Here is a 23180-nt window from a genome sequence, read left to right as displayed (position 1 = left end):
GAACTGAGTTATGTGGAGATTATTTTATTGAGTCCACATTTTGTATTCTGACATTTGATGTGAAATTATTGACAATAAATGCTGCAAAACATCAGGACAAACAGTTGTATAATTTAAATTGACACTTTAGCAAATAAAAGGACATGAAGAGATGGAAGGAGGTGAAGCAATAAGGTGCTTCTGTATAATGCATAAAAGATTCTACCACAAAAAATGTATTATTTAATTAAGCCAAATGGGGAGAACGACATCCCCTGGCTACAGTACACTGGATGTTTAGTGGAAAGTTTTTATATCAGTACATGCAGGATGATGTTTCAGCATTTCTTAGAAGAACAAAGTAATTATAACTCTAAGCTGTGCTTTAATAAAAACTTCACATCATACATTTTCATAAAATCACTGCAAAAAGTAATTAAACCTGGTGTGCTCTTTAAAATTTCCAATCATAATTAGAAATGAGAAAAAAGATTTAAAATCATGGAACGTCACAGAAGATATTCCATGGGTTCCATTGTTTTTCTTCTGCTGTTTAGCTGCAGATATTAAATTTTAAAATATTTGATATTTCATACCTATTCCTGGGTAATGTGATTAGTAATATAAATTTAATTGGATTTTTACTGCAAAGCATTTTGCTGCTCGTTGAGAAGCAAAATGCTGACTTCATTTTCTTCTTTGCAAACGATGTCATTTGATTTGACTATGTAAAAAATGCTACTGTCTTAAAGTTTTAGAACATTATGGGATGGCTTCTTGTTAAAGTGATGCTCTCTGTAGTCATTAGGAACCCACTTTTTAGGATCCACAAATAGCACCTTTGAAAATGCCATTTCCTGCGTTTTAGCAACCTGCTGAAATAAAACTGATATTTCATTTTATTACTTTGGACGTTGTAATGTACTCATTCCTTTCATTAGTCATGCAGCTCCAAAACTAAGGATAAGCCAAATAACCTGAACTTACCATTCTTTCTAAAAGAAAGATACACTATGACCTACTGTAATGTCAAGATAAACAAAAAACAGAAGTGCAAAGAGGGTAAGAAGAAGGATTGGACTGGGCATTCGTTACAAGTTAGTGCCGTGACTATTATTCATCAATGTATGGAAATTTCTTGTTGGCTCCATATCCCGGGTGGCCAGGTTTGGGTTCTTCCTCTTCTTTTCTGGCTTCTTGCTCAGAGTGACTTTGAGGTGTTTCCGTAGTGCGATCTGCCTTGCTGCCTGTTAGAGATGCTGACATGGCATGTAGTATTAGTACAAAACCGGACATAAACGCTCACCATTGTTCTGCGTCGTTTTTGTTAGCTGTCACAGGTCTCTGATTCTTGACTCACTTGGAGCTTTTGGAGCATCTTTTTCACATTTGAGTGTGCTCTGCGCAAAGCACTCTGCCATCCAGGACAGCACTTCTCCACAATATCGAACCTACAAAGAGATGGAGAAATAACTGGGGATTGACCAGTCTGCGCTTCCGTAAGTTAAAATACAGTTACAGCAGAAGCAGCCATGCAACACATCAAGGTGATGCGGCCAATCTACCTGAGCTTCCACTGATACCAGTCGCCTCTCTTGGTCCTTAAAACCACCAACAATTTTTAGCAAACTCTGAACCCTGAATAAAAACATAAAGCTTAAATTAGTTGTAATAATATTACTTTGTGAATTCAATTAAAGCTTCAAGTAATTTGATTTTGGACAAAATGTAAATGGAGCTTGAAAATGAAAAAAGAAAAAAAAAAAAAACAGGCTGTCTTTTAATGATCTAACAGATTGGGAGTTTATGGATTTATGCTCCTTAAAACTGCAAAATAATTACTTCGAGGAAGTAGTCTTGAGTTTCTCCTCACTGCTCTCCCAGTGCTGGCGCTCTACTTTTGCCAGGTAATTCTCTTTCTGCACCGTCTCCCATGTTATGAGCCTCTGGTCTAGTCCTGCTGGCAGCTCCCTCTCTGCCAACACACAGAGAAACAAGCACACAGACACATGCAGGTGAAGGGAATGAAACAAATAGAATTCCCTTGAAGGTGAAAGGTAAGCTGCAAGGAAAACAACACTGTGCGCTTCAGACTATTTACTTTTTTTAAATAAATTAGCTCCCAAAAAAACAAGCAATTGGGAATGGTGTAAAAGTCCCAAATGGAAAATGGATTGTAGAACCTACATACCAAGATGTTCTTGCTTGGACTCGGGCCGTTTAACCATACAAAGGATGAGCTGAGAGATGTGGCTGATGATGATGAAGGGTGGGGCTAGCGCAGGCCTGCTGTAGTATTCCACGATCAGGTTATATCTCTGGAACTTCCAGAAGATGTCTGTGTTACCCTGCACCACTTGGAAGGTGTAGCTGCAAAATGTGGTACAAAGAGTCAAAAGTATTATCTTGGTGGGGTTTTATTTTAGAGACAGTGCCTTTGAAAATGTCCAGGTTGTCAATTTACAACCTGGTATTGTAATGGGGTATACCAACATAAAGAAGAAACTGATTAAGTGGAAATAAAAACATACATGTTTCAGAAAGGTGTGACATGCAATTGTATTTCAGTCTTAATGATAAAATAGAAACACCATTTGACTTAATTACAGCTGCAAATCTCATCTTTACAAACTTTGCCTCTTCCTTTTACTCATCTTTCAATTCATATTCTAGAACTTTTTAATAACATTGAACTTAAAAATATTTCACTTTATGTGAAATGACTGCATATAACATGCTCTATGATTTCTGAATTGGAGTTTTTTTTCCACAATATACACATTTTTGAAGCTGTATTTATAGAAACTGACACATTTGCTGATTTTATTTATTTATGTATTTATTTATTTGCCACACATCTCAAACTGAGTCAGATTGGACAGAAAGCAACTGTAAGCACAATTTGTAATTCTTTCTTCAATTTTCAGTGGCATTTAGACATTTTTAGAAATTTGACTGGGTCTAACCCATAAATATGTTTTAGTTTGTTTGTTTAAAGCTCTTTTCGCTTCCCAGCTATGAGCTACTTGCATAGATTTGTTACATGAAACACAAATATAAAACAAGAAAGTTTGTAATTCTGATGTTTCAGAATTACAAATTCAGAAGGTCAAAGTGTTCCAGAGGTGTGAATATTTTTGCATGTCTCTCTAATTCACAATAAAAAAAAAATAGTTTTGATCAATTAAATGTGAGTTGTTAACATCAACAGCTTTCTGCATGTATTTTAAGCACTTGACTGACCTGAACATTGCAATGAGGAGGTTGAGCAGAAGCACATTGGTGACAAGAAGGAAGATAACTAGCAGCAGAATGACCAGCCAGTTGGCATACTTATTGGGGCATGGCGGTAGCAGACCCTTGAGAATCTCATCTGAGTCAACAGTGCAGTTAAAATCTGGCATTCGGGCAGCTGGGTCACATTTCAGGAGAAAAGAAAGAAATAGACAAAATTAGAAAATCTTCAGGAATAGTCAGAATGTCATCCTTGTTTCCAATATTACAGTTATGATTTAAGTTGTAATATTTTTGGTATTAGAAAAATATATGTTTATATGTTCAAACTCAATAAATGGCATCTTTCAACATGGTATATTTGTTCTTTACCATCTATTTCATCCAGTGGAATTTGGCCGAATATGTGCAGATAAGGGCGGTATAAGGCTCTACGAAACACCCAGTCAATCCTTGGGTCATTAGGGTGGAGAAGAGCCTGTGTAGCTACACCATAAGCAATTAGCCACACACTCAGAAAAAAGAGGAAGAAGAAAACATCCTTCATCTGAAAGACATTAATATTTTACATGTTAATGACTATGTTAGTGGAAAACTCTAAATTAATGACTTTATTTCCTAGTAGAACTATTTGACTTGATCACCATTCTTTCCACGATGATGATCTTTGGGCCGAGTTGCTTATGTATGGCAAAGATGTGGATGAGACGTAGAGTAAAAACCATAAAATCTATGGCCAGGACTGTCCGTCCCGCTTCAAAGGTGTCTTTCGACATCCTGCAGAATCAAAGACAAACATCGGTTCAATACAGTATTTTACTCAATCAACTGATTTAATTTGATAATGAACCTCTCATTTTTTTATAACTATTATAGCAGACCATCTATACATGCTTTAATTTGCTCTTTTTATTTCCAATATTGTACCTGCAGGAAACCCCAACAACAAAGAGTGAGATGGCCACCATGTCACACTTGTTCCAGTTGTCCTCTACGTAGAGCTTAAACTTCTTTAGGATGTTAATTTCTTCGTCAGTGAAGAAACTCTGTCATAAAAAAAAACAGTTTTTGCCTTAACATTGTGTTTTTGGAGGATTTTAATTTAGTGCATCATGGCATACAGAAATTTATCCATTAGTTATGAAACAAATATGTCCATTATACCTGCTAATTGTAGCATATGAGATAAGGCTTAAGAGACTAATTCATAAAATGTTTAATTAATTCAGTATAATTAATTCAGAAGTAATAATTTCACATTTATATAATTACAATAATAAACCTTCACTGTGTAAAAGAAAAATGCTACAACACTTGGTTTGTGGTAAAAACCAAAAAATGTGTTGTCTTTTTTAGTAAAATAAATGCTAAATAATTATTTTAATTGAGTTGAATTGATAAATAGCAGACTGATTGGTCATGCAAAATAGACTGTGGATTTGAAATTAAATTAATTTGCTTTCATTTGGGGCTTTTGTTAGGGCGAGTCATTTTTGACCCATAGGACAAGAGGAGTAAACAGAATGCTAGGATCGCATGACTGTTAAGAGACTAATTCATAAAATGCTTAATCAGACTATCTCTCGATGTATATATGCATGTTTGTATGTATTTTGGCATAGTTAGATAATGCAACACTGGTGAAGTCGTGCCTTAAGTCAGTCTACTGCGCCCAGGGGAGCAATGCTCCAAGGGATCACTGCAAGAAGCGATCATGCTTATCTGACCTGTCTCCCAGGGAGAGAGAGAGTAATGCAGAGAGGTGAGAGGCTCATGAGTCCTCAAATTCCCTACAGAGAATGAGCTCACTCTAACAAAATCACATCATCGCCTACTCAGATGTGCCTGACTTGTCGGGCCTGAATGCTTTAGCACATCTCATAAAAGTGCTGCTCCTTCACAAAATGTGTGATGTTCTTGCATAAGATAGCTGAATATTCCTGACAAATTGTCCCAAAAAAAGGATGGGCTAGGTTGACACAGCTTTGAAAATATTAAGCTGAATACTTTGGGATCATGTGTGATTCTGTATATCTGTCACCTGTCGAATTTCTTCCAGCACCAAGGTGAACACCCAGAAGTAGAGCATTATCTCTGGAACTTTAGGACCATTGGGTGGTTTCTTGAAGTCCAGAAGAAGGACATAAGTGAAGAGGCAGAGGAAGGCGAAGTACATGATGACGTTGCCAAAGAACACAGTGACAGGAGCGCTCCAGAAGCGACGCCAGCGGCGGAGCAGGAAGCGCCACCAAACACTGGCACAGCTCTGAGATGTCTGACCTCCAGGTGCAGCATCCCTGAAAAAAAATAACCATGACACAAATACATTGAAACAAACACACTGCATGCACAATAGCATATAACATAAAGATATTTATTCAAGGTCAGATAACAACATATGAAATCTTATTTTAATCAAATGTCTGACTACATTAGTTTTCATGGCAGTTAATTCAATGATTTACAGTGAAAACACTTTGAAGGTACTCACAAAGGATCATCATCATCCGTTAGCAGTAAAGCCTTTTCTGTATCAAGGCTGTCCAGCTCCACAAACTCCTTATTACCAGCACGATTATCCAGTTCTTCATCACTGAAACGCAAACAAGTCTGTCAGTGAACATAAGCAAATGAAAATTGCATGGTTAAAGTTGTGTAATACAATTTTTGTTCACCTAAAGATAATGAGGTTGGTCCAAATAAGGGGTGGAAAGAAGAAAGAGACCACAAGTTTGGAGATGGCAGTGTCTGTCGTCATCGCCCCCCACCAAAGCTTTGTGAGGAGAGCCTGTGGTGAGAATTTTCATTTGAATTATTTCTACCAGTGAAGGATTAACTTCAATGAAAAAATGTTTACCACAAGGGGGCACTATAGGACTTTCTACTTAGACACCATAGAGCTCTGGGACTACGTTCTTAGAGGACACATATTAAGAGTTACATAACCAAATAAAACACACACACACACACACACACACACACACACACACACACACACACACACACACACACACACACACAAAAACACAGAATATATGATTTACGTTTGGATTCACAGCTGCGATTTGAATTTAGTCTCCTATGTGTCAAGGCACCTGATGATTATCCACGACTATGTCCACCCTAACAAAATAATATCGTCTTGCATATTTTTTGAAATAATACACATGTAATGAATCATAATTAACTGCTTTCAAGTAAAAAAAGACTACAATATTCCAACTGTGTCCTTTAAATAAAAGATGTTATTTGCTGTGCGCTAACTTTCCCTGCTGATACTGAATACCAATTAACTCTCACTGATGACTTTCTAATGACAAGGACATATCTTGGAGGGAAATTTGGGAAAAAAATCCACTGTATGAAGTATCTAATGGAATACACGACTCTGATTAATAACCATAATGAGAATGTCACTAAGTAACTCAGATATATATATGTCAGTTTTCACAACATTGTTCTGTAGCAGAATGACAGGCTGAGTAAGAAAACTTGGCCTTCAATCTCAGGAGGCCAAATGTTATCTTCTTGTTACCTGAACTCCATCGTGAGCAAAGAACGATTTGGCATCAGCCTCAGTTGCCAAGTTGAGAACAGTGGATTTACTCCAGCAGTGTGTTCTTCTCACTAACAAAGCATAAGCCCTGTCTTCACTGTTGGAATAACACTCTCCAAAGACATCTGAAAAAAACCCGACAAGAACAGTCAGTAAAGTGTCAACCAATTAAATCCTTTATATTGGACAATTTCCGTCTTTCAGATTTACATTTTTATTCTCTTCTAATGTCATTTGTTTGTGCTTCTCTCAAGACAATGCTGATTTGAGCTAGGGGGCATGCTTACTTAACCTTTGGGTTCTATAACCACACTGTCAACTCTTATCATCGGACAGTTTAAGTACTCACCAAGGGCAAACTGCTCGTACTTGGCCTCCTTCATACTGCGTGCAGACTCAGCCTCAGATTCCAGGCGTGCCATCTCTTTCAGAATCTTACATCCTGCCAGGGCTGCTGCAACTGCCTCGGGGCCCTGAAGGATTAAATAAAAGCTGGATCCAAGAAATGGGGCTGGAAGAAACATCTAGTGAATTTGGGAGTGATTTATTTTTGCATCTCAATCACTGTGCATGCTGCATCAGCTATGTTTCAGAGGCAAATAGTAGATTTGACTCTTTAGTCTTTAAGTTGCTGTTTTAAAAGCATAGTTCTGGATTTTTTAAAGTGAGCCTCGGATACAATACTCCGAGAAGTCTAACATCACTAGATAACTTTCATTGTTTGTATATATCCAGATTAGTTGATCCTGAAAGCAAAAGCCATTGGTCAAGGCCACAGCAGAGTTTCAAAGAATAACCTTAATCTTATTAAGGCCATAGAAGATTATGCAAATACTTATCTATGAACCTTTAAACTGTCATCATGCTTCCATTGGAAGGTGGTGTACTACTTGTGTTCTCCCTGTGTAGAACATGTTCTGATAATAGCACAGATCACGGATCTGCAGTTAGAGTAACTATTTAGCTGAAAACTAAGGCAGATTAGAAATGCTTCACATCTTCCATTTCAAGTGCTTGTTTTACTGAAATGGATCACCAGAATTTCACTTCACAAAAAATGCTGTACTATTCCTTTATTTATTTATTTTTTTTTGGCATTATTGTCTACCTATGTCCTGTTATCTAAGGGATGAGAAAATCACCTCTCTGTTTGCCTAAGAGCTTTAACACAGTCTGTTTGGCTGTTCACTATTGAATCTGCATTTCATTCGGCTATCCTTTCATTCCTCCCAGGATTCATTTTCAGTTCATTCAGTGAACTGAAAGAACCAGAAGTAATTTATTACAGAGAACTTAATTTACCACAGGTTACATTTTCTGATTGAAAATTCAGATGTGTTTTATCATTGTAGGGTGATTTTAATCACTTACTGGAATAAATTGAAGCTAGTGACTTGCTGGACTTGAATATGTTAGAGGTTTGGTGGTTTTATTCAGAACCGTAAAATGTTAGTGAGAGAGAAACAGAGTCGTTAAACAATCCTTTTAACCATACTTTTCAAGTATTATGTTCATGTGTTTCTATATTGAGAGAGAGGAAATTGGCCCCAGGCACACTGAGATAATTACAAAAACAGCTAAGAATGTTTGCATACCTAGCACCAATACCCAATGACTTGTCTTTGTCACATGGTTTAATAATCGAGGGCCCACGTAGTGCAATTTCTTTCTTTTGGTGACCGGAGGAGATGTGCATAACAGTCCCTAACCTGCATAGGGTGATCATTTCTCCCTTTATGTGGGTTCTGGCCTCAGGGGAAACATCTAAAGATTATTAGACGTAGTCATCTTGGACGTAGAGGGTTATCTGCATTCATTTTGCTCAATAAAGCCTAATGTGCTTCAAGAAGCTTGGGTGATTTCACTTCCTTTAAATACCTGAAGAATGTTTTGGTAAAACTAATTATTATCAGTATTAACCTCCATCTCGCAGGGACATGACAACAAGGCATATTTCCCAAGATACCAAGCTATTTTCTTGTAAGTAAGGATTTACACTTTGATAGTTTTTTCTTAAACAGAAAAATCTCTGGCTCAAGGGAGAAAACGAGTTAAATGACGCTATTCATATACAAAAAAAAAAAAAAATCTCATAATACATAGACTATTCTTACTTTTTTTATAACGCTGCCTGTCCGTTCTTCATCAGATAACATCCAGTTAATAACTTACATCATCACAAGAGCGGCATTACAGTCATTAAATTAAGAGTATGCATAAACTATTTCATTTCAATGTATTATGATTTCTATCCCTCATACTCTGTTATACATACAGACATGCATACATACATATAAGCCATGAGATGAGTATATACGCTGTCTTGCATTTAGATGAAGCTTTCAGTGAGAGAGAGAGAGAGAGAGACGCTTGAAACAATCAAGTTAAGAATGGTTCTATCCAGGCGACAGCATGAGAGGGAAAACGACTTGCAGTTGGGGTGTGCATACACTGCATGCAATTAACAGGCTTTCAGATAATATTTGAAATAAGAAGCCAGGAAGAAGCACATTAAGGTGACCACTTGTGAGATTACAATAATTGGTTACCTCACTACAGAGATGACTGTAGAAGAAATTAAAAAGGGGAGCCTTGGAAAATTGTTTAAAACAAAAAAGGATCATCATTGATTTGTGTCATTTGAACTGTTCAAAGAGCATCAATCCCATGTCTGGATATATTTCTCATTAACTTCGTCAGGACTTTAAATATGCCTTCCCTATCTCACCAAGGGCCGACTGCCTCAGCAAGCGGCATGACCTTCATTTCAATAATGTTCTTTAAGATAAGATTGCTTTTTAGCTCACCTAGTTACAGCACTCTTTTATCTAGAGTGACATTTGCATATAGCAGGACTGACCTACACCTGCTCTGTGTTTGGCATCATGCCTCTTGTCACCCTTCATTTGAAGTTACACTCTCTGTGTATAACTCACACAAGGCTGCAGTTCTGATAGAGTAGATTTTTCCAGTGCCAGGCATATTTAGGGTGCTGCTGATTGATATATGACAAGCTGGAACTGAAATAAGCAAAGAAGCTGATAAGACTGACCATGGCCCAAAAGTAGTTAGCCATCTGCTGTCGGTTCTGAAGAACGGCCCAGAGAAAAAGATCTCGCCAAGGATGTTCACAGTGCTCCTCCAGCTCAGGCAGGTTCTTTTGGCTATGGAACAGTCGGCCCTTTGGTGGCTTCTCCTGGGGTGCATAGACAGTACACTGCATGTATTAAACATGTTTAGTAAATAGGGCAGCTGCAGAGACTCAGCACAACATTCAGTTCCTAAATAAATTATAGAATTGATTGTGTGCATTACTGAAAAAACAATTCATTCTTTTGTTTCATAAAAATCTAATAAAACCTAAAACAATTGGAGTGCAAAGAAGAGTACAGAACATGGAAAATAACAAGTACTAAAATCAAGTCATATTTGACTAAACAAATATGACTTTAGGTACATAGGTAAGATGCTGTTCTACCTTAACCACAGTATGAAATTGACAATTAAAGATTCAATTTCCTCCTTAAATTCAGTGTACCAAGAAATTTAGTATTTTATTTGATTCATTGTAAATTCTGATGTTTCAAATGATACAATCTGAGAAAGTCAGAAGACAATTAGCCACAAGACAGTTGCAAATTATAAAATCTGTCCAAAATTACCATTTAAATGACAAATAAATGGGTTGAGAATAACCACTTAAGTTTAGAATTTGTCTTGACTTCAAAGTTAGAAATTTGTCATCTGAAATCAGTAATTATTCACTCAAGTTCACATATGAGTCACAGTCTGTGTATGTCACTCACTGCTGGCATCTTTTGATAAAAGCCTTTGCAGGAGTCATGCAGAAAGTCCTTCAGGACTTTGGCAACTTCGAACAGGGTGAAGCGGGGTTTCCCTTGCTCAGAGGGATGGTGTCCTGGCGGACCAGGTGTCCTTGCTGCCCCAACCAAGAGCTGCTTCTCTTCATATTTTTTCAGAAGCAGGTTATGAAGGAGGCTTTTCTCCGAAACAGACCAGTAAAGCTCCTGTAGGCGACCATAGGTGAGGAACTCCCCCAAGTTCACCCCGTTGTCCACAAAGAGGCGCACAAAGTCTGGTTTGTCATTGATGAGGGCATCCATCATCACTTCCTCAAGGTCACAAGCCTGCAATAATTATAGGGTTTTGTAGCAATCAGTCACAAAGCAATTTAATGAAAAGTTTTATAATGATTAGCTCATTGACTTTTTTACAAGTCAGTATAAACACATTGGTGTTCTTAGCTGAATGCAGTCTCATGAGAAACAGATAGTTAGTACATCAATAAAAAGAAATGTTAGCATGTTGGATAGATTTACAGCCATCGTAACAGGACAGCTCTATGAATAAAATTATTTATTATCACAGTGTGTGCTGTGTGAGCAAGGATGATCACAAATCTACAGCTTCACTGATGACAAAGTGATTCAATTATGATTTTAGCAAATGTTAAAAGCATAATTTGACAAACTAACAAAATAATGTGTAATATTAAATATCAAACATTTATGCAAAGTCACAGGAGCCAGCTTTTCAGCTCAGGGTAAATCAAGCATTTGTCTGTTTGAAATTATAAGTTTGCGATGTGATCAGTTGTACTGTGCCTTAATGTTTGCACAACACTGCATAAAAATTCAAATTGCAATGGACTAATAAAATTACAATGGACTAAGAAAAACAGAAAAATGTAATTGTGAATCAGAAGGTACAAATCAGATACCAATCTGTGTTATTAGCCATGTATAGTGTAATATATTTTACAGCCCACACAGCAACACATATGGGGAATGTACACACATAATCAACTGAAAGTACCAGCTGTGGTGCAACAGATAACTTCTCTTTGCGAGTTCTTATGCTTCCACTACATCCCTGCTATCCTGGGAGAAGAGCCATATTGCTCATGTGAAAATGTGGCCATTTAATGTTGCAGCAGTGACCGAGTGATAACATTACAATTTTATGCTAAAGCTGTTTAGACTGATCAACATTTTCTTACCTTTACATTATCAATGTTTGAGCAGCTTCATCTGACGGCAGCTCAGACTATTGTCTGAATATTTTGGCTAATAATTATTTCAAGAATTTCAACATTAAGCCTTTTCCCTTAAATGGTAAATTGATTTCTACATTTACAAAAAAACAACAACAACAGAACAAGGTCATATCACAGCTATAGTAACATCCCCTTTCACTGTATGAACTGCATTCCCTTCATTTCAACACACTTGCAATGTAGGAATGTTAAAAAGTGACACACTTATTTACAAAACATGACAGAAAGTGATCCTAAACTTAGTACTATCACCATCAAGCCAATGTAAGTTGTTATCTGATCCACCAACATACATGGCAAGATGAAATACAGATTGACAGAGATATTCAGTATTTACCCACCTTCCACTCCACATCTCCATTAAAGATGTCACTCTTGGCAATGTCCACTCTGTTCCAGGCCACTGCCAGCTTTAGCTCATCCAGAAAGTCTTGAGCTTCTTGACTTTGACTTTTACAAGCTGATAAACACATAGACACATAAAATGCCAACAAGTCCACAGGCAATGAAAAGCTCAACAGTTCACAGACAGAAATGCAGAAATTGCGCGACAGAAAGGGTTCCATCTGTAAGAAGAACTTTACCCTTGACAAGAGCTTTCAGAATGACAGTGTCCAGCTCTGAGCTTTCCTGTTCAGGGTCGTGGACAGTCAGAAGATGCCCGTGATCAAGTACCTTTTGGATCTGTCAGGGATTTAACAAAGTAAACATATTTTTAAACTCTAGAAAATTCCAAAAAGAAGCCTTAAATTCATGAAACAATTAATATTTTTCTTGTTTGTCATGATACATTTAGGTAATTTTACACAAATTTCTTAAGATAAATATGAAATTTACACAGTAGCTTGTCTCACTGTGTTTCCCAGTGTGCCCCACTTTTATCCCAGTGTTCAATACTTGACAAGTGCATATCTTTGTAAGTGTCTGCCTCCCTGCTGTGTGCATGGCTCTCACCAGCTTGACCCAGTTACTGATGTCTGTGCTGTGGTGGGCATTGGGAAAGGTGTCCAACAGCAGCTCATGAACGCTGTCTGTGTCCCAGCAGCCTCTGTTCATCAGCGTGACTAGGATGTCAGCCACACCTCCAGAGCCTGCCAGAATCAGCCACGGTGTGGAATTTCCAATGCCCTTACACATCCTCTGCAAGAAGAGAAACAATTTTATCAACAAACAGCCAAGTTGTTTTGATAGTGCTGTGGTCTTCTATCTCCTCAGTTATCGCCCTGTTTATGAAAAATAATTGTTGGAAAAGTGTTTTATTTTAGATGAAGAGATTAGTTGTAAGATAACATGAAGTGTTTGTCATTTGTCCACCGACTGCTACTCTAGCTGATCAGAGCCTGATTCTACTAATGTATGTTAAGAGTTATCTAAACAGTCATAAATGGAAATCAAAACAGCAAAATTTGACATTCTGAAAGATCATTTGGGGTTATTTCTGTTTTACTGTGGAATACTTAAGACAGCATCAGGAAATAAAACAGTTTACCTTTAGGATTCTGGGCTCCCCATGGACCAGAAGACACAGAACAGGGATCTCAAAACTTCCTGTTCCTGCAATAAACATTTTTATCTGATGTTACTTTACTGCATAATGGATGAACATAAATTGATTACTTAAACCAAAGAGGAGTTAATATATAGTTTTTCCAGGAACTGTTGTGTGATGTAAAATATTCTTAAAGATTATCAACATTTTAAGGGCAAGGTCTTTTCTGTTTATTAATTTATGTTTAAGTTTAAACACTCTTGCTATGTATAAATGCATTAAATAAACTAGGAAGGTCAGAGATGCTTGCTGCCACATTTGCACTAATGAAAAACATAAAGCACTTTGCAAAGGTATTCAGACCTTGAGACTAACACATTGTTTGATTCTAAAAGCATTTTGCAAGCTTCGGTGTATTTAATTGGGATGAGCAACATAAAACAGTTAATTCTTGTAAAGTGCAAGGAAAAATATTTAAGTTTGTTATTATATTTTCAAATTGCAATTTTGATGTGTATTTGCATTTTGTCCATTTTTCTCTGATACCACTAAACTACTCCTTCTCTAATTGCCTTTAAAGGTCCAAATCTTTCTTAGTAAAGCCAACATGTGTAATTTGATCACAGTACAAATGCAAGCTCTCTTTGGAGGCCTTGAAAGTTTCTCAGAGAAGCATTTTGAACAAACTACATTATGAACACCCTTGAAGACTCCAGACAGAACAGAAGGTGAAGTTGTGGAGATGTTTAAAGTGGGGGTAGCTTATAAAATAATATTCCAAACTTTGACGAAAGTAGACCCTGCTACGACTGTCTACACCAGGTGGTAGCACCATCATGTTGTGGTATGTTCTTTTGTTTCTTTACCATCAGAGCACTTTGGATGAAAACCTTTTAGAAATCACAAAAGACAAAATACTGACTAAAGGGGATTTAAGTAATCCCTGTAAACATTGATATAACCAAAACCGATTTAATGGTGATCTAGAACAGCATGGAGAATGTACTCTCTTAACTCTGAAGAGTTGAGAAAGTACATAATTTTCTGTCATGCCTAATGTTTAAGGACAGCTGCAAAAATGTCTTGCACACAAGCTGAGCGGTCATGTCTGTATAATTTAAAACAGTGATAATGCATGCAGTGTTGGAAAATCTAGTTTATAAATATTTGTCACAGTGAATTGTGTTCAAAATATATAATTTTAAAATGTTTTTTGGTATGTCTTTCTATATGTTTGAGAATTAAGATGGAGAAAATGGCTTAAACGATATTGCTACATGATAAAATATAAAAGTTATTAACTTTTAATAAAAAAAAAAGCAAATGTACAATGTTAAATGTATAGACACTATAAGCCATCCTTAACATAAATAATGTAAAAAATATACCGTGGACATCATTAAATAGTACATAATTAGAAGTAAAAAAGTTTTTAGTCTGTCTGATCACTGAATAATGGAAAGGAGAGAAGCAGTATCCTCAAATGGCCCAGTCCTTACACTGCTTGTATTTGTGGTTGTTTTTCCTTTAACTTTGCACAGTGATGGCTTTGAATAAGGAATAGCAAATGCTGAAACATTTTGAGTTTAGCACGCTATAGCAAATAGTCAGAAAATATGAATCATGGTTTCTTTTAAAATATTCTTATATGATATAGCAACATGTTTTATGTAGAGAATTACAATATGATCAAACTGAATGCATGTATAATTAAAAACAGTGAAGGTTACAGTTACATGAACAAACTTTCACTTATTTTTATGAACTTTCAAAAATTTTACACAAACAAACATATTGCAATGCTAAATTTTAACTTATTAATCAAATAACAATAGAATATATCATTTTAGCTGTTGTCTGTACCAAAAAACATATGTGAGCATGAAGGGTTTTACCTCCATAACCAGTGCGCTGAAGGGAGATGTGTTTGAGAAGCTTCACTCTCATTTCACTGGTGGCTCCTGGTCTGTTGGGATTCTCTTCGACAAACACAAAGTGGGAATGGTGGCTGTCCAGGGAATACACTGCACCATGGGGCAAGTCCTGTGGTGTGTATGCTGCAGGCTCATCCACCTTGTGAAAATTATGATAACCATGCACAAAGACTCAGGAGAGCACAAATGTAATGAGGTTTTTTTTTTACAGACGACAGTGTGGCCTTCAGTGGCAATGTATTGTGTGTCTGAGTGGAAACCTTGGCAGTGAGGAGAGCTTCTCGGTTGTGGATCATGTTCCAGGGTGCGATGCCAATGGCCACAACACGAACTTTAGAGGAGGTGCTGGCCAGGGAGTGATCTCTTACTGCCTGGCCCAAGTGCTTAGTGATGCCAAAGCGAAGGCCATTAGTTAAAATCCATGCCCCTGAAGAACAGAGAAGGAGTTGCACAACTACTGCTCCTCAGATGTTCATATTTACTAAACAAAAGCATGAATGTCATGAATAGCTTTTCATAATGCACATGAACTATTCTTTTTCCATAGTGGGATGATGATACAGCTGATGAACAGGAACTTACGTGCAATTTATAGTGTCTAAACAAGATCAAATTAAAACACAGAGACTCTAAAATGTACATACACCCACACCAGATGTAGTTTATCAGGCTGCAGAAAAACTACATGGCTTTTTAGATTGTCTTTCTGACATTTACCAAGCTTTTACACATAGTCCCAAATATTTCTGACAGGAACCATTCTGTCTGCTTTCTCTTTTTTCATTATCTGTGTTAAGAACTCCACTTGGGGGTTCATGACAAGGCTTTCAAATCTGAAAACATTTTTCAACATGGGGATGACAAATAATACTGTGGGGCTTCCAGTGGTACTGGTGTGACTGAATCACATCCAGAGTCTTCAACTTCACACTCAGTTAACAGCTAGATTTAATTTAAAACAACACAATAGGGTGTCCTTACTTGGCAATACTCCAAAATCCTTTCAGAATCGTTTTGGAATTGATGAAGTAGCGAAACAATTTCTGGGAACTCCATGGTCTCAATCTTTTTGAAAAATTAGGGGACTATGGTCAAAGGCCACGTTTGTGTCAGGAAAAAGAAAATATTTTTAGCAAAATCTAATAATTTTCATCAGAATAAAAATTGGATATTTTTGAAAAAGCCCTTTTGATAATTTGAAAAAGTCTGTTTATCTTTAAGTTTTCAAAAAACATTTAATCAATTATTAGTAATGGATTAGACAATGCACATGATTAATTAAACTACTTGATGTCTTAAAAATTACATAAATAAGGACTCAAATACATGAATAAATGTCTAAAATTAATATAACATCATGCTGATGATGTGTGTATGAAAACATCTGACTTCAAGTGAATTGGACAATACCGAATTAAACAGAAACATTTTATGGACATTTATAAAACATATTAGACTGGGAGGTTCTTTCTCAGATTGCACGAGAGCAATCGCTGCAAATTAGATTTCTGCCTATTTAGTCATGAATGATGTGCGGGTTCTGCTAAAAGTGAATTATGCAATTTTACATTGTGCATAAAAACATAAATAAATGCAAACAAGAAAACCAATTAAGAATAGAAACATCGTAGGCAAAAATATATTGTAATCATATAGCTGATAACAATTCTGCCATATTGCAACAGAAGGCTAGACACAAGTTATTCCCTTGCTGTAAAAAGTCAAGGCCAGCTTTGGCCCTTTGATTATAACCTGTGCTCTGTGCAGCTTTCACAAGTCCTTTTCTAAGAGTGTCCCTGAGCCAGGGCTTCATCTGAGCCAGCTCATCTCCTCCGACCAACGCCACTACCAAGTGTGGAGGAGAGAGGCCCCAGTCCTCTGTCAGCATCTTGTAAATCAAAACTGGGTCTGTGTTGCTGCACACCCTCACAAACTGCATGAAAGGAAGAGAAATATGATGTTAGGATCATGTGTTCAAATCAATTTCTGCAAGGATTTTTTCTGAGATTTTCTGTAGCTTTTTATTACTTTGCTGTATGTTTTTATTTATGTTTTTGCATTATTTAATCTCACCTTTCCTTTAGTCTTTGTAGGTCCAATAAAGTCAATGTCACCCACTCTCCCAGCTGCCCAGTGAGTTTTCTCCTTCATTTTGTTAGCCAGGCCTTTGGCTACATTCTCAATAGTCTCATCCACTGTAGAACAACATGAGCAGCCAAGGAGGACACTGCAAAGACACAGATAATTGTTCTGTGTCATAAAGTCATATTTAACATACAACAGGAAACATTTAATTTTGAGTCACCCTGACACACTTCTTGAAAACAATATACCAAATGATAATGTCTCCTGTAATCTGTTGCACAGTATTTTCTAACAATGTTATGGTGTTGCTTACTTTGTAGCAAAAGATTATCTAAGATGCTCATAATATTTGATTGGCACTTCCAGGTAAATAAAGTCATACTCCCTCCACAAGTTTGCATAAGTTAATTTCTTTACCTACATTTTCAAAATGTACTAGAATATTAACCTGTAAATTGTGTTGTATGCATTTGGTGGAAACATTTCCTCTCTTGCAAATTGCGTTTCTTAGAGACTGAAATATATCATATCATTGAACAAATGTGAATATGTGACAAAGACTCATTGAGTAAATATGAATGTATTATTGAATCATTTGCTGAACAGATGAAATGGGAAGTCAGTCACAAAGTCATTTATAAGATTTTGGAAGAGTCATTATCCACAAAGATAAAATATGAAACAATGGTGAATCTTCCTGGGAGTCTCCCAAAATTATTCAAAGAGCGAGTAAGGACTCATTCAGGAGGTCACAAAAGAACCTAAAACAACATACAAATCATGGCACATCTTACATGTCAAAGTTAATAATCTCTATATAATTCAACAACAACAGAGTGTCATGCTTTCTGTAGCAAAGACCTGAGCACTCAGGCAACCTGGATAGTATTTCAATAAAAACCTATAGGAGTGAATGCATAGAAAAATGGGTAAAGGAATGCAACATGAAGGGAGACAGAAAAAATCCAACAAGGAATGACAAGATGCATGTAGTTAATTACAGCCACTCTGCAGCTGGGAGAGAAGGCAAATCCATACACTGAGGGAAGATGAATAATGAACACAGAAAGAGCCGAACAAGGACTCAAAGGATCTAGAACCAAAGGGAAAAGCTTGACAAATAATCTAAGAGACATAAATGCAAAAACACCAGAAACAGAACACAAGAATGCACTCAGAAACTAAATACAAAGCAACAAACACATACAGAAATATCAAACTAAATATGCAAAATATGATAAGCAACAATAAGGAGCATAAACAAATATACAAAGACAAATTAAACCCAAAACTGAAACACTCCAAGAGAGTGGCAAAGAGATTGGACAAGAAAATGCATTCTTAGAAGGGTTAATAATTGCTGAATAAAAAATAAACAAACAAAAGATTTGCCTCACTATGGTATCATCACAAAAAAACATTGTGATGATACCAGAGATTTGGAAACATGATGTGAACTGATGAGATAAAAGCTAGCTAAAAGGTTTGTTTGGATTGCTTTGTTTACCTTGACAAATTAAACAGCTGAGAATTGAATTTAGTATTTTCTCATGTTATCTTTGCTTAGTATAACATTTTCTTTGAAGATCTGAAACATTTAACAGTAGTAAAAAAAAGGGGAAAATCCTTTTATACATGATATAATTTCACATTACATAATAGAACTTGGAAACAACATACAAAAGAAGGACATATATTGAACTTTTAAACAAATTATACCTTTAGGCCCCTCCCTTCTAAATCTCTTGCGCTGTAACACTGCCCTACCTGCAGATGAGGCAGTCATGCAAGCAACAGGCAAATAGCCATAGCAACTGTAAAAGGTGCAGCAATACATACGGTTAGAGACTCACCTTGGCTCCAGCGAAGTAATTTTTTCTTGGGATTTAGAATGATGTGATAACTTGTTTCACATTAGAGGCTTATCAAGAGTTTTAAGTTTTTCTTTTAATATTTAAAATCCTGCACAAGATGAAAACATCCTTCAAAGAATAAATATTTTTACCCTGTTTTGAAGTTTGTAGATTTTTGATAAAAGTAAGTAACTCTGACCAGTAGAGGAATTCTGAATGTTTTGTGGTTTAGCTGTGTCATCAATAATCCTCCTTCCTAACAATGTAGCTCAGAGCTACATTGTTATACAAGCATTCTATTCTGCAGCTTAGAAACTACTTTTTCTCATGAATAATTAAAATAAAAAAATCTACTTGGATCTAGTTAAGACTTTTTAGTAATGCACAAATGTTTGCCTCCTATTGCAAAACCTCCAAATTAGTGCACTGGTCTGAAAGACTGCAATTATGGTTTCCTTGCAATAAAACTATTCTTTTCAGAGTAAGACAAACTTAGTTTAACAGATTTTTGTGCTGTTTCATATAGAGATATTTGGGTTATGTTACACACAAGCAAACCAATGCTTTGACACACCTGTGCTCCTCTGACCACTCCAGCATGTCTCCACACTGAAGGCATCGTGTTTGTGGCTGCAGTGGCCCCTGCAAACAAATAAATACACGGACATGAATCCCAGTTTCCACTAAATCCATTAAAACTCACTCACCAGCCTTATATGACTGGATAGGTATTTGTGGCTAATGCAAAGCTGGAACAATTTTCATTCACGCTTCATATGCAAAGTGCTTTATCCCGTCCAGTTGTTTGAACTAACAACATAGCAACCATACTTCCTCAAATAGATTAAACTAGGCTGTATATGGCGAGCCTATGAAGCAAGACTGATTTGATTCAGAACAATTTGACAAGAAAGTCAACATATTTGTGTGACATTTACATGGACTCTGAAAATATTACAAACCTCTGATAAAAGGAGGTAAAATATTTAACATGATTTATGTCCCAAAGGAATACATTAATATGAGAGAAATATATATATTAAAAAAATCCTGCAACAATCTATTTGCATGAGTGAGCACGCTAGTGAACAACTACAATAGTCTGATCCAGTTCTATTCCCAGTTTGTCAATCACCCTGATGTAGGTACTGTTCATATCCTCCCCCATGCTCTCTGCTACGCTACATATTCTTCCTGCCACAAATGCTTGGGCTAATTAGCAAGGCTACAGAAAACGTTGCATAATGTTGTTTTCCAGTCACTCCTCAATGTATTGACAGCATATTGACAGTTTCAACAAACATGCAAGAAACTTATTTTTAAATAAAAGTTAGATACTGCAGCAACTTTAACTCATAGAAAACATTCAGACAGTTTTCTGAAAACTGTCTGAATGTCGAAAACTGTCTGAATGGGCGCGTTGGATGACTCAGTTGATGTAGCACACATGTCATGTACCGAGGCTGTTGGTTATTATGGATTCAGTTCCAGGTCTCAAGCCATTTGTTGCCTGTCTTTCCCCTCTCTCTCCACTCTGTTTACCACCCATATACTGTTCAATGAAGGCCACTAGGACCAAAAAAAAAAAAAAACTGAAGAAAAGCAATCTCAAGTCATAAAGTTTGTCTACATGTTTTGCTGTGGGTGTGATGTTTTCCTTGTGAATTAGCACAAAGCACATCCTTTTGTGATCCAAATATGTGAGAAAGATTTCTTTGGACCAAAGCACTTTCTCCCACTAGATTTTGGAATATTTTAACCAGGCCAAAATGCTTTCTTTGAAGAGAAGGCCTCTGTCATGAAGCAGTCCAGACATACAAGGAATGCATGAACTTGTCATAGTAGTAGAACATAACCTGTTCTTGCGAGACATTCTGGCATCGTTTTCATTGTTACTGTCAGGCTCTTGGCAGCATTCCAGACCAGATTCTATTTCTTCTTTTCATCAGTTTTGGAAAGTCATCCAGGTTTGTTAATCTCTCTGTTGTCCCATATTCCTCCAACTGTTTTCACTCCACCATAATATGCATAGAACTAAATATTTAAGTGTGCAGACTTAAACAAGCGAGCTATTGCTTCTCTCTTATATTATATATTTTATTATGTTCTACCTCAAAGATATGTTTTTTTTTTTTATTTTTTTCAAAATTTGTTTGATTTAATTTAAGAAATGTTTTAAAAGGCTTTATTGTATTTTACATCATGTTTGAAAAAGAATGTATTTTAAAGACTGAAAAGTATTCCCAGGAAATACTTGTCTTATAGTGATGGTGAATTGTGTGAAACTGCTTATTTATATTTAGTCCTATAGTTTAGTTTAGAAGAATATCTTCATAGTTTTAGAAAGTGTTGTAACAATAAGTATGTAATAAAAAATATGTCTTTGTAATTATTATGGTTTTTCATACACTGAAGACATCACAGGGAATTACATCTGCGAATGAAGATTTTCTTAGAAATAAATGGCACCCTATCATTATGCTAACTCATATTTTAATGATAAGACTTTCCCTGTGCCTCAGTAAACACAGTTTTATCAGTCACATTCATTTGCATTTCCATTTGAGCTTCTTATGAAAGGTTATTAATAAAATAAGAGACAAGCATGTCCGAATCAAAAGAAAGGAGAAAAAGTCTCTGTTTGTTTTGTGACATTGTGTATGAAGAGGGGAAAAAAGCCAGTATCTGCTTTGCAATCTTTTTGATATTATGAAGGCAGCTTGCTACGGAATGCTTTATTTGACTACAGGTATGGGTGGAGGAGGAAAACGACTACTGGGTATGCAAACAGGATAATTTGCATGCAAAGGAGGAGAAAAGGATGTGGAGCTGTGTGTGTGGGGGTCTGTGTTCTGAATATGGGTTTGGAGGAGAACATGTTTTTGAAAAAAACATTTCAAACACATTTTAAACTTTGCTCAATCTTCACCATTCTGAGCTTGATTACAGTTTGAATGAAGTGCAGTTTGAAGTTGGGAGCTTTGGGAGCTCATTGTCTTAAGCAACTGATGAAGAAAATAACAGCAAAGTATATTTTATTTTGAGCTTTATTATGTTCTTTGAAAGATCATAATTTTGTGTTTTGCATTGATTTTTGACAAAATGTTGTTTCCAAATTAATAATACAGAACTTTATCAGAGCACAGCAAATATTTATGTAAAAAAGCCTTCTGATTGCACATTTCAAGTTACCCAGAAATTACACCAGGTGATCCCCACTGCACTTCATTTTGTGAGAAAGCCTTTAACTTTTATGTTTTGTCCTATTTATCTGTTCAATTTACAAGTGCTACCCCAGAGAGAATTTTGGTAGCATGTATTTTTTTATTATGACTGCAAGGACACCACTATAATATAAAGTCCCCTGAGATAATGTAGTTTCTCAATACATAAATCAAATAGAATTTTAACTACATGCTCCCCAGATGAGGCCCCAAAATTTTACTTACCCAGATCCTAAACTGGTTTAATCATAGTTGTTTTTTTATTGTTGATATACAGCAGATTTACTCAAATACTGCAAGAGGCACACAGCTTTTAAAGAAAATATTTTATCATTTTTTATCATATGAGACATTTTGATGATGTTGAAAGGGAAAAAAAAGAACCTTGCAGTAGGCACTCACCAGAGGGATGTCTTGTTTCTCCGGCATGGTCAACGCAAACTTTTCTCCTTGTTCAGCTTAACCACAGCAGAAGAGACTCTGAGTTCTCTACAGGTGAACTACTTGGCTCATCAGCAAGTGACATGAAGGTAATACTGTTCCCTTAGCCAATCCCCGAAGCGCCTGTCCACCATTACTTTGCATGTTGATTAGCCATACTCTGGCCCCATCAGGACCACACCTTTATTGTAATGGCAAGCTGCCTTTTTTTTTTTTTTTTTTTTTTTACATTTGTGGCATATTTACTGTCTTTTAGGAGTTTTTTTAAATATGTTTTGCCATAGCAACTTCTGCATTGACAAAAAATG

At 36.3% G+C, this 23180-nt stretch overlaps 1 protein-coding gene across 1 annotated transcript; it reads right to left on the bottom strand.

Moving 5' to 3' along the window:
* Positions 1-4: 4 nt before the first annotated feature.
* Positions 5-23014, bottom strand: trpm5 (transient receptor potential cation channel, subfamily M, member 5). Its single transcript, XM_055036497.1, has 26 exons — positions 22834-23014; positions 19782-19849; positions 17343-17496; positions 17022-17202; positions 15530-15696; positions 15231-15408; positions 13336-13400; positions 12801-12986; positions 12431-12530; positions 12188-12306; positions 10576-10917; positions 9822-9965; positions 7119-7242; positions 6749-6894; positions 5889-6001; positions 5705-5806; positions 5255-5510; positions 4141-4259; positions 3858-3990; positions 3586-3760; positions 3223-3391; positions 2171-2349; positions 1822-1954; positions 1545-1617; positions 1340-1430; positions 5-1238 (listed from the first exon to the last, which is right to left on the bottom strand). The coding sequence occupies exons 1-26, from the start codon at positions 22858-22860 to the stop codon at positions 1093-1095; spliced, it is 3690 nt and encodes a 1229-aa protein (XP_054892472.1). The 5' UTR covers positions 22861-23014; the 3' UTR covers positions 5-1092.
* Positions 23015-23180: the final 166 nt, after the last annotated feature.

This window comes from Poeciliopsis prolifica, unplaced genomic scaffold, assembly GCF_027474105.1.
Source record: "Poeciliopsis prolifica strain line A6 unplaced genomic scaffold, Auburn_PproV2 SCAFFOLD011, whole genome shotgun sequence".
NCBI classification, from domain to species: Eukaryota; Metazoa; Chordata; class Actinopteri; order Cyprinodontiformes; family Poeciliidae; genus Poeciliopsis; species Poeciliopsis prolifica.
Note: the sequence above shows the minus strand (reverse complement) of the source record. Positions and strands in the feature narration are given on the sequence as shown.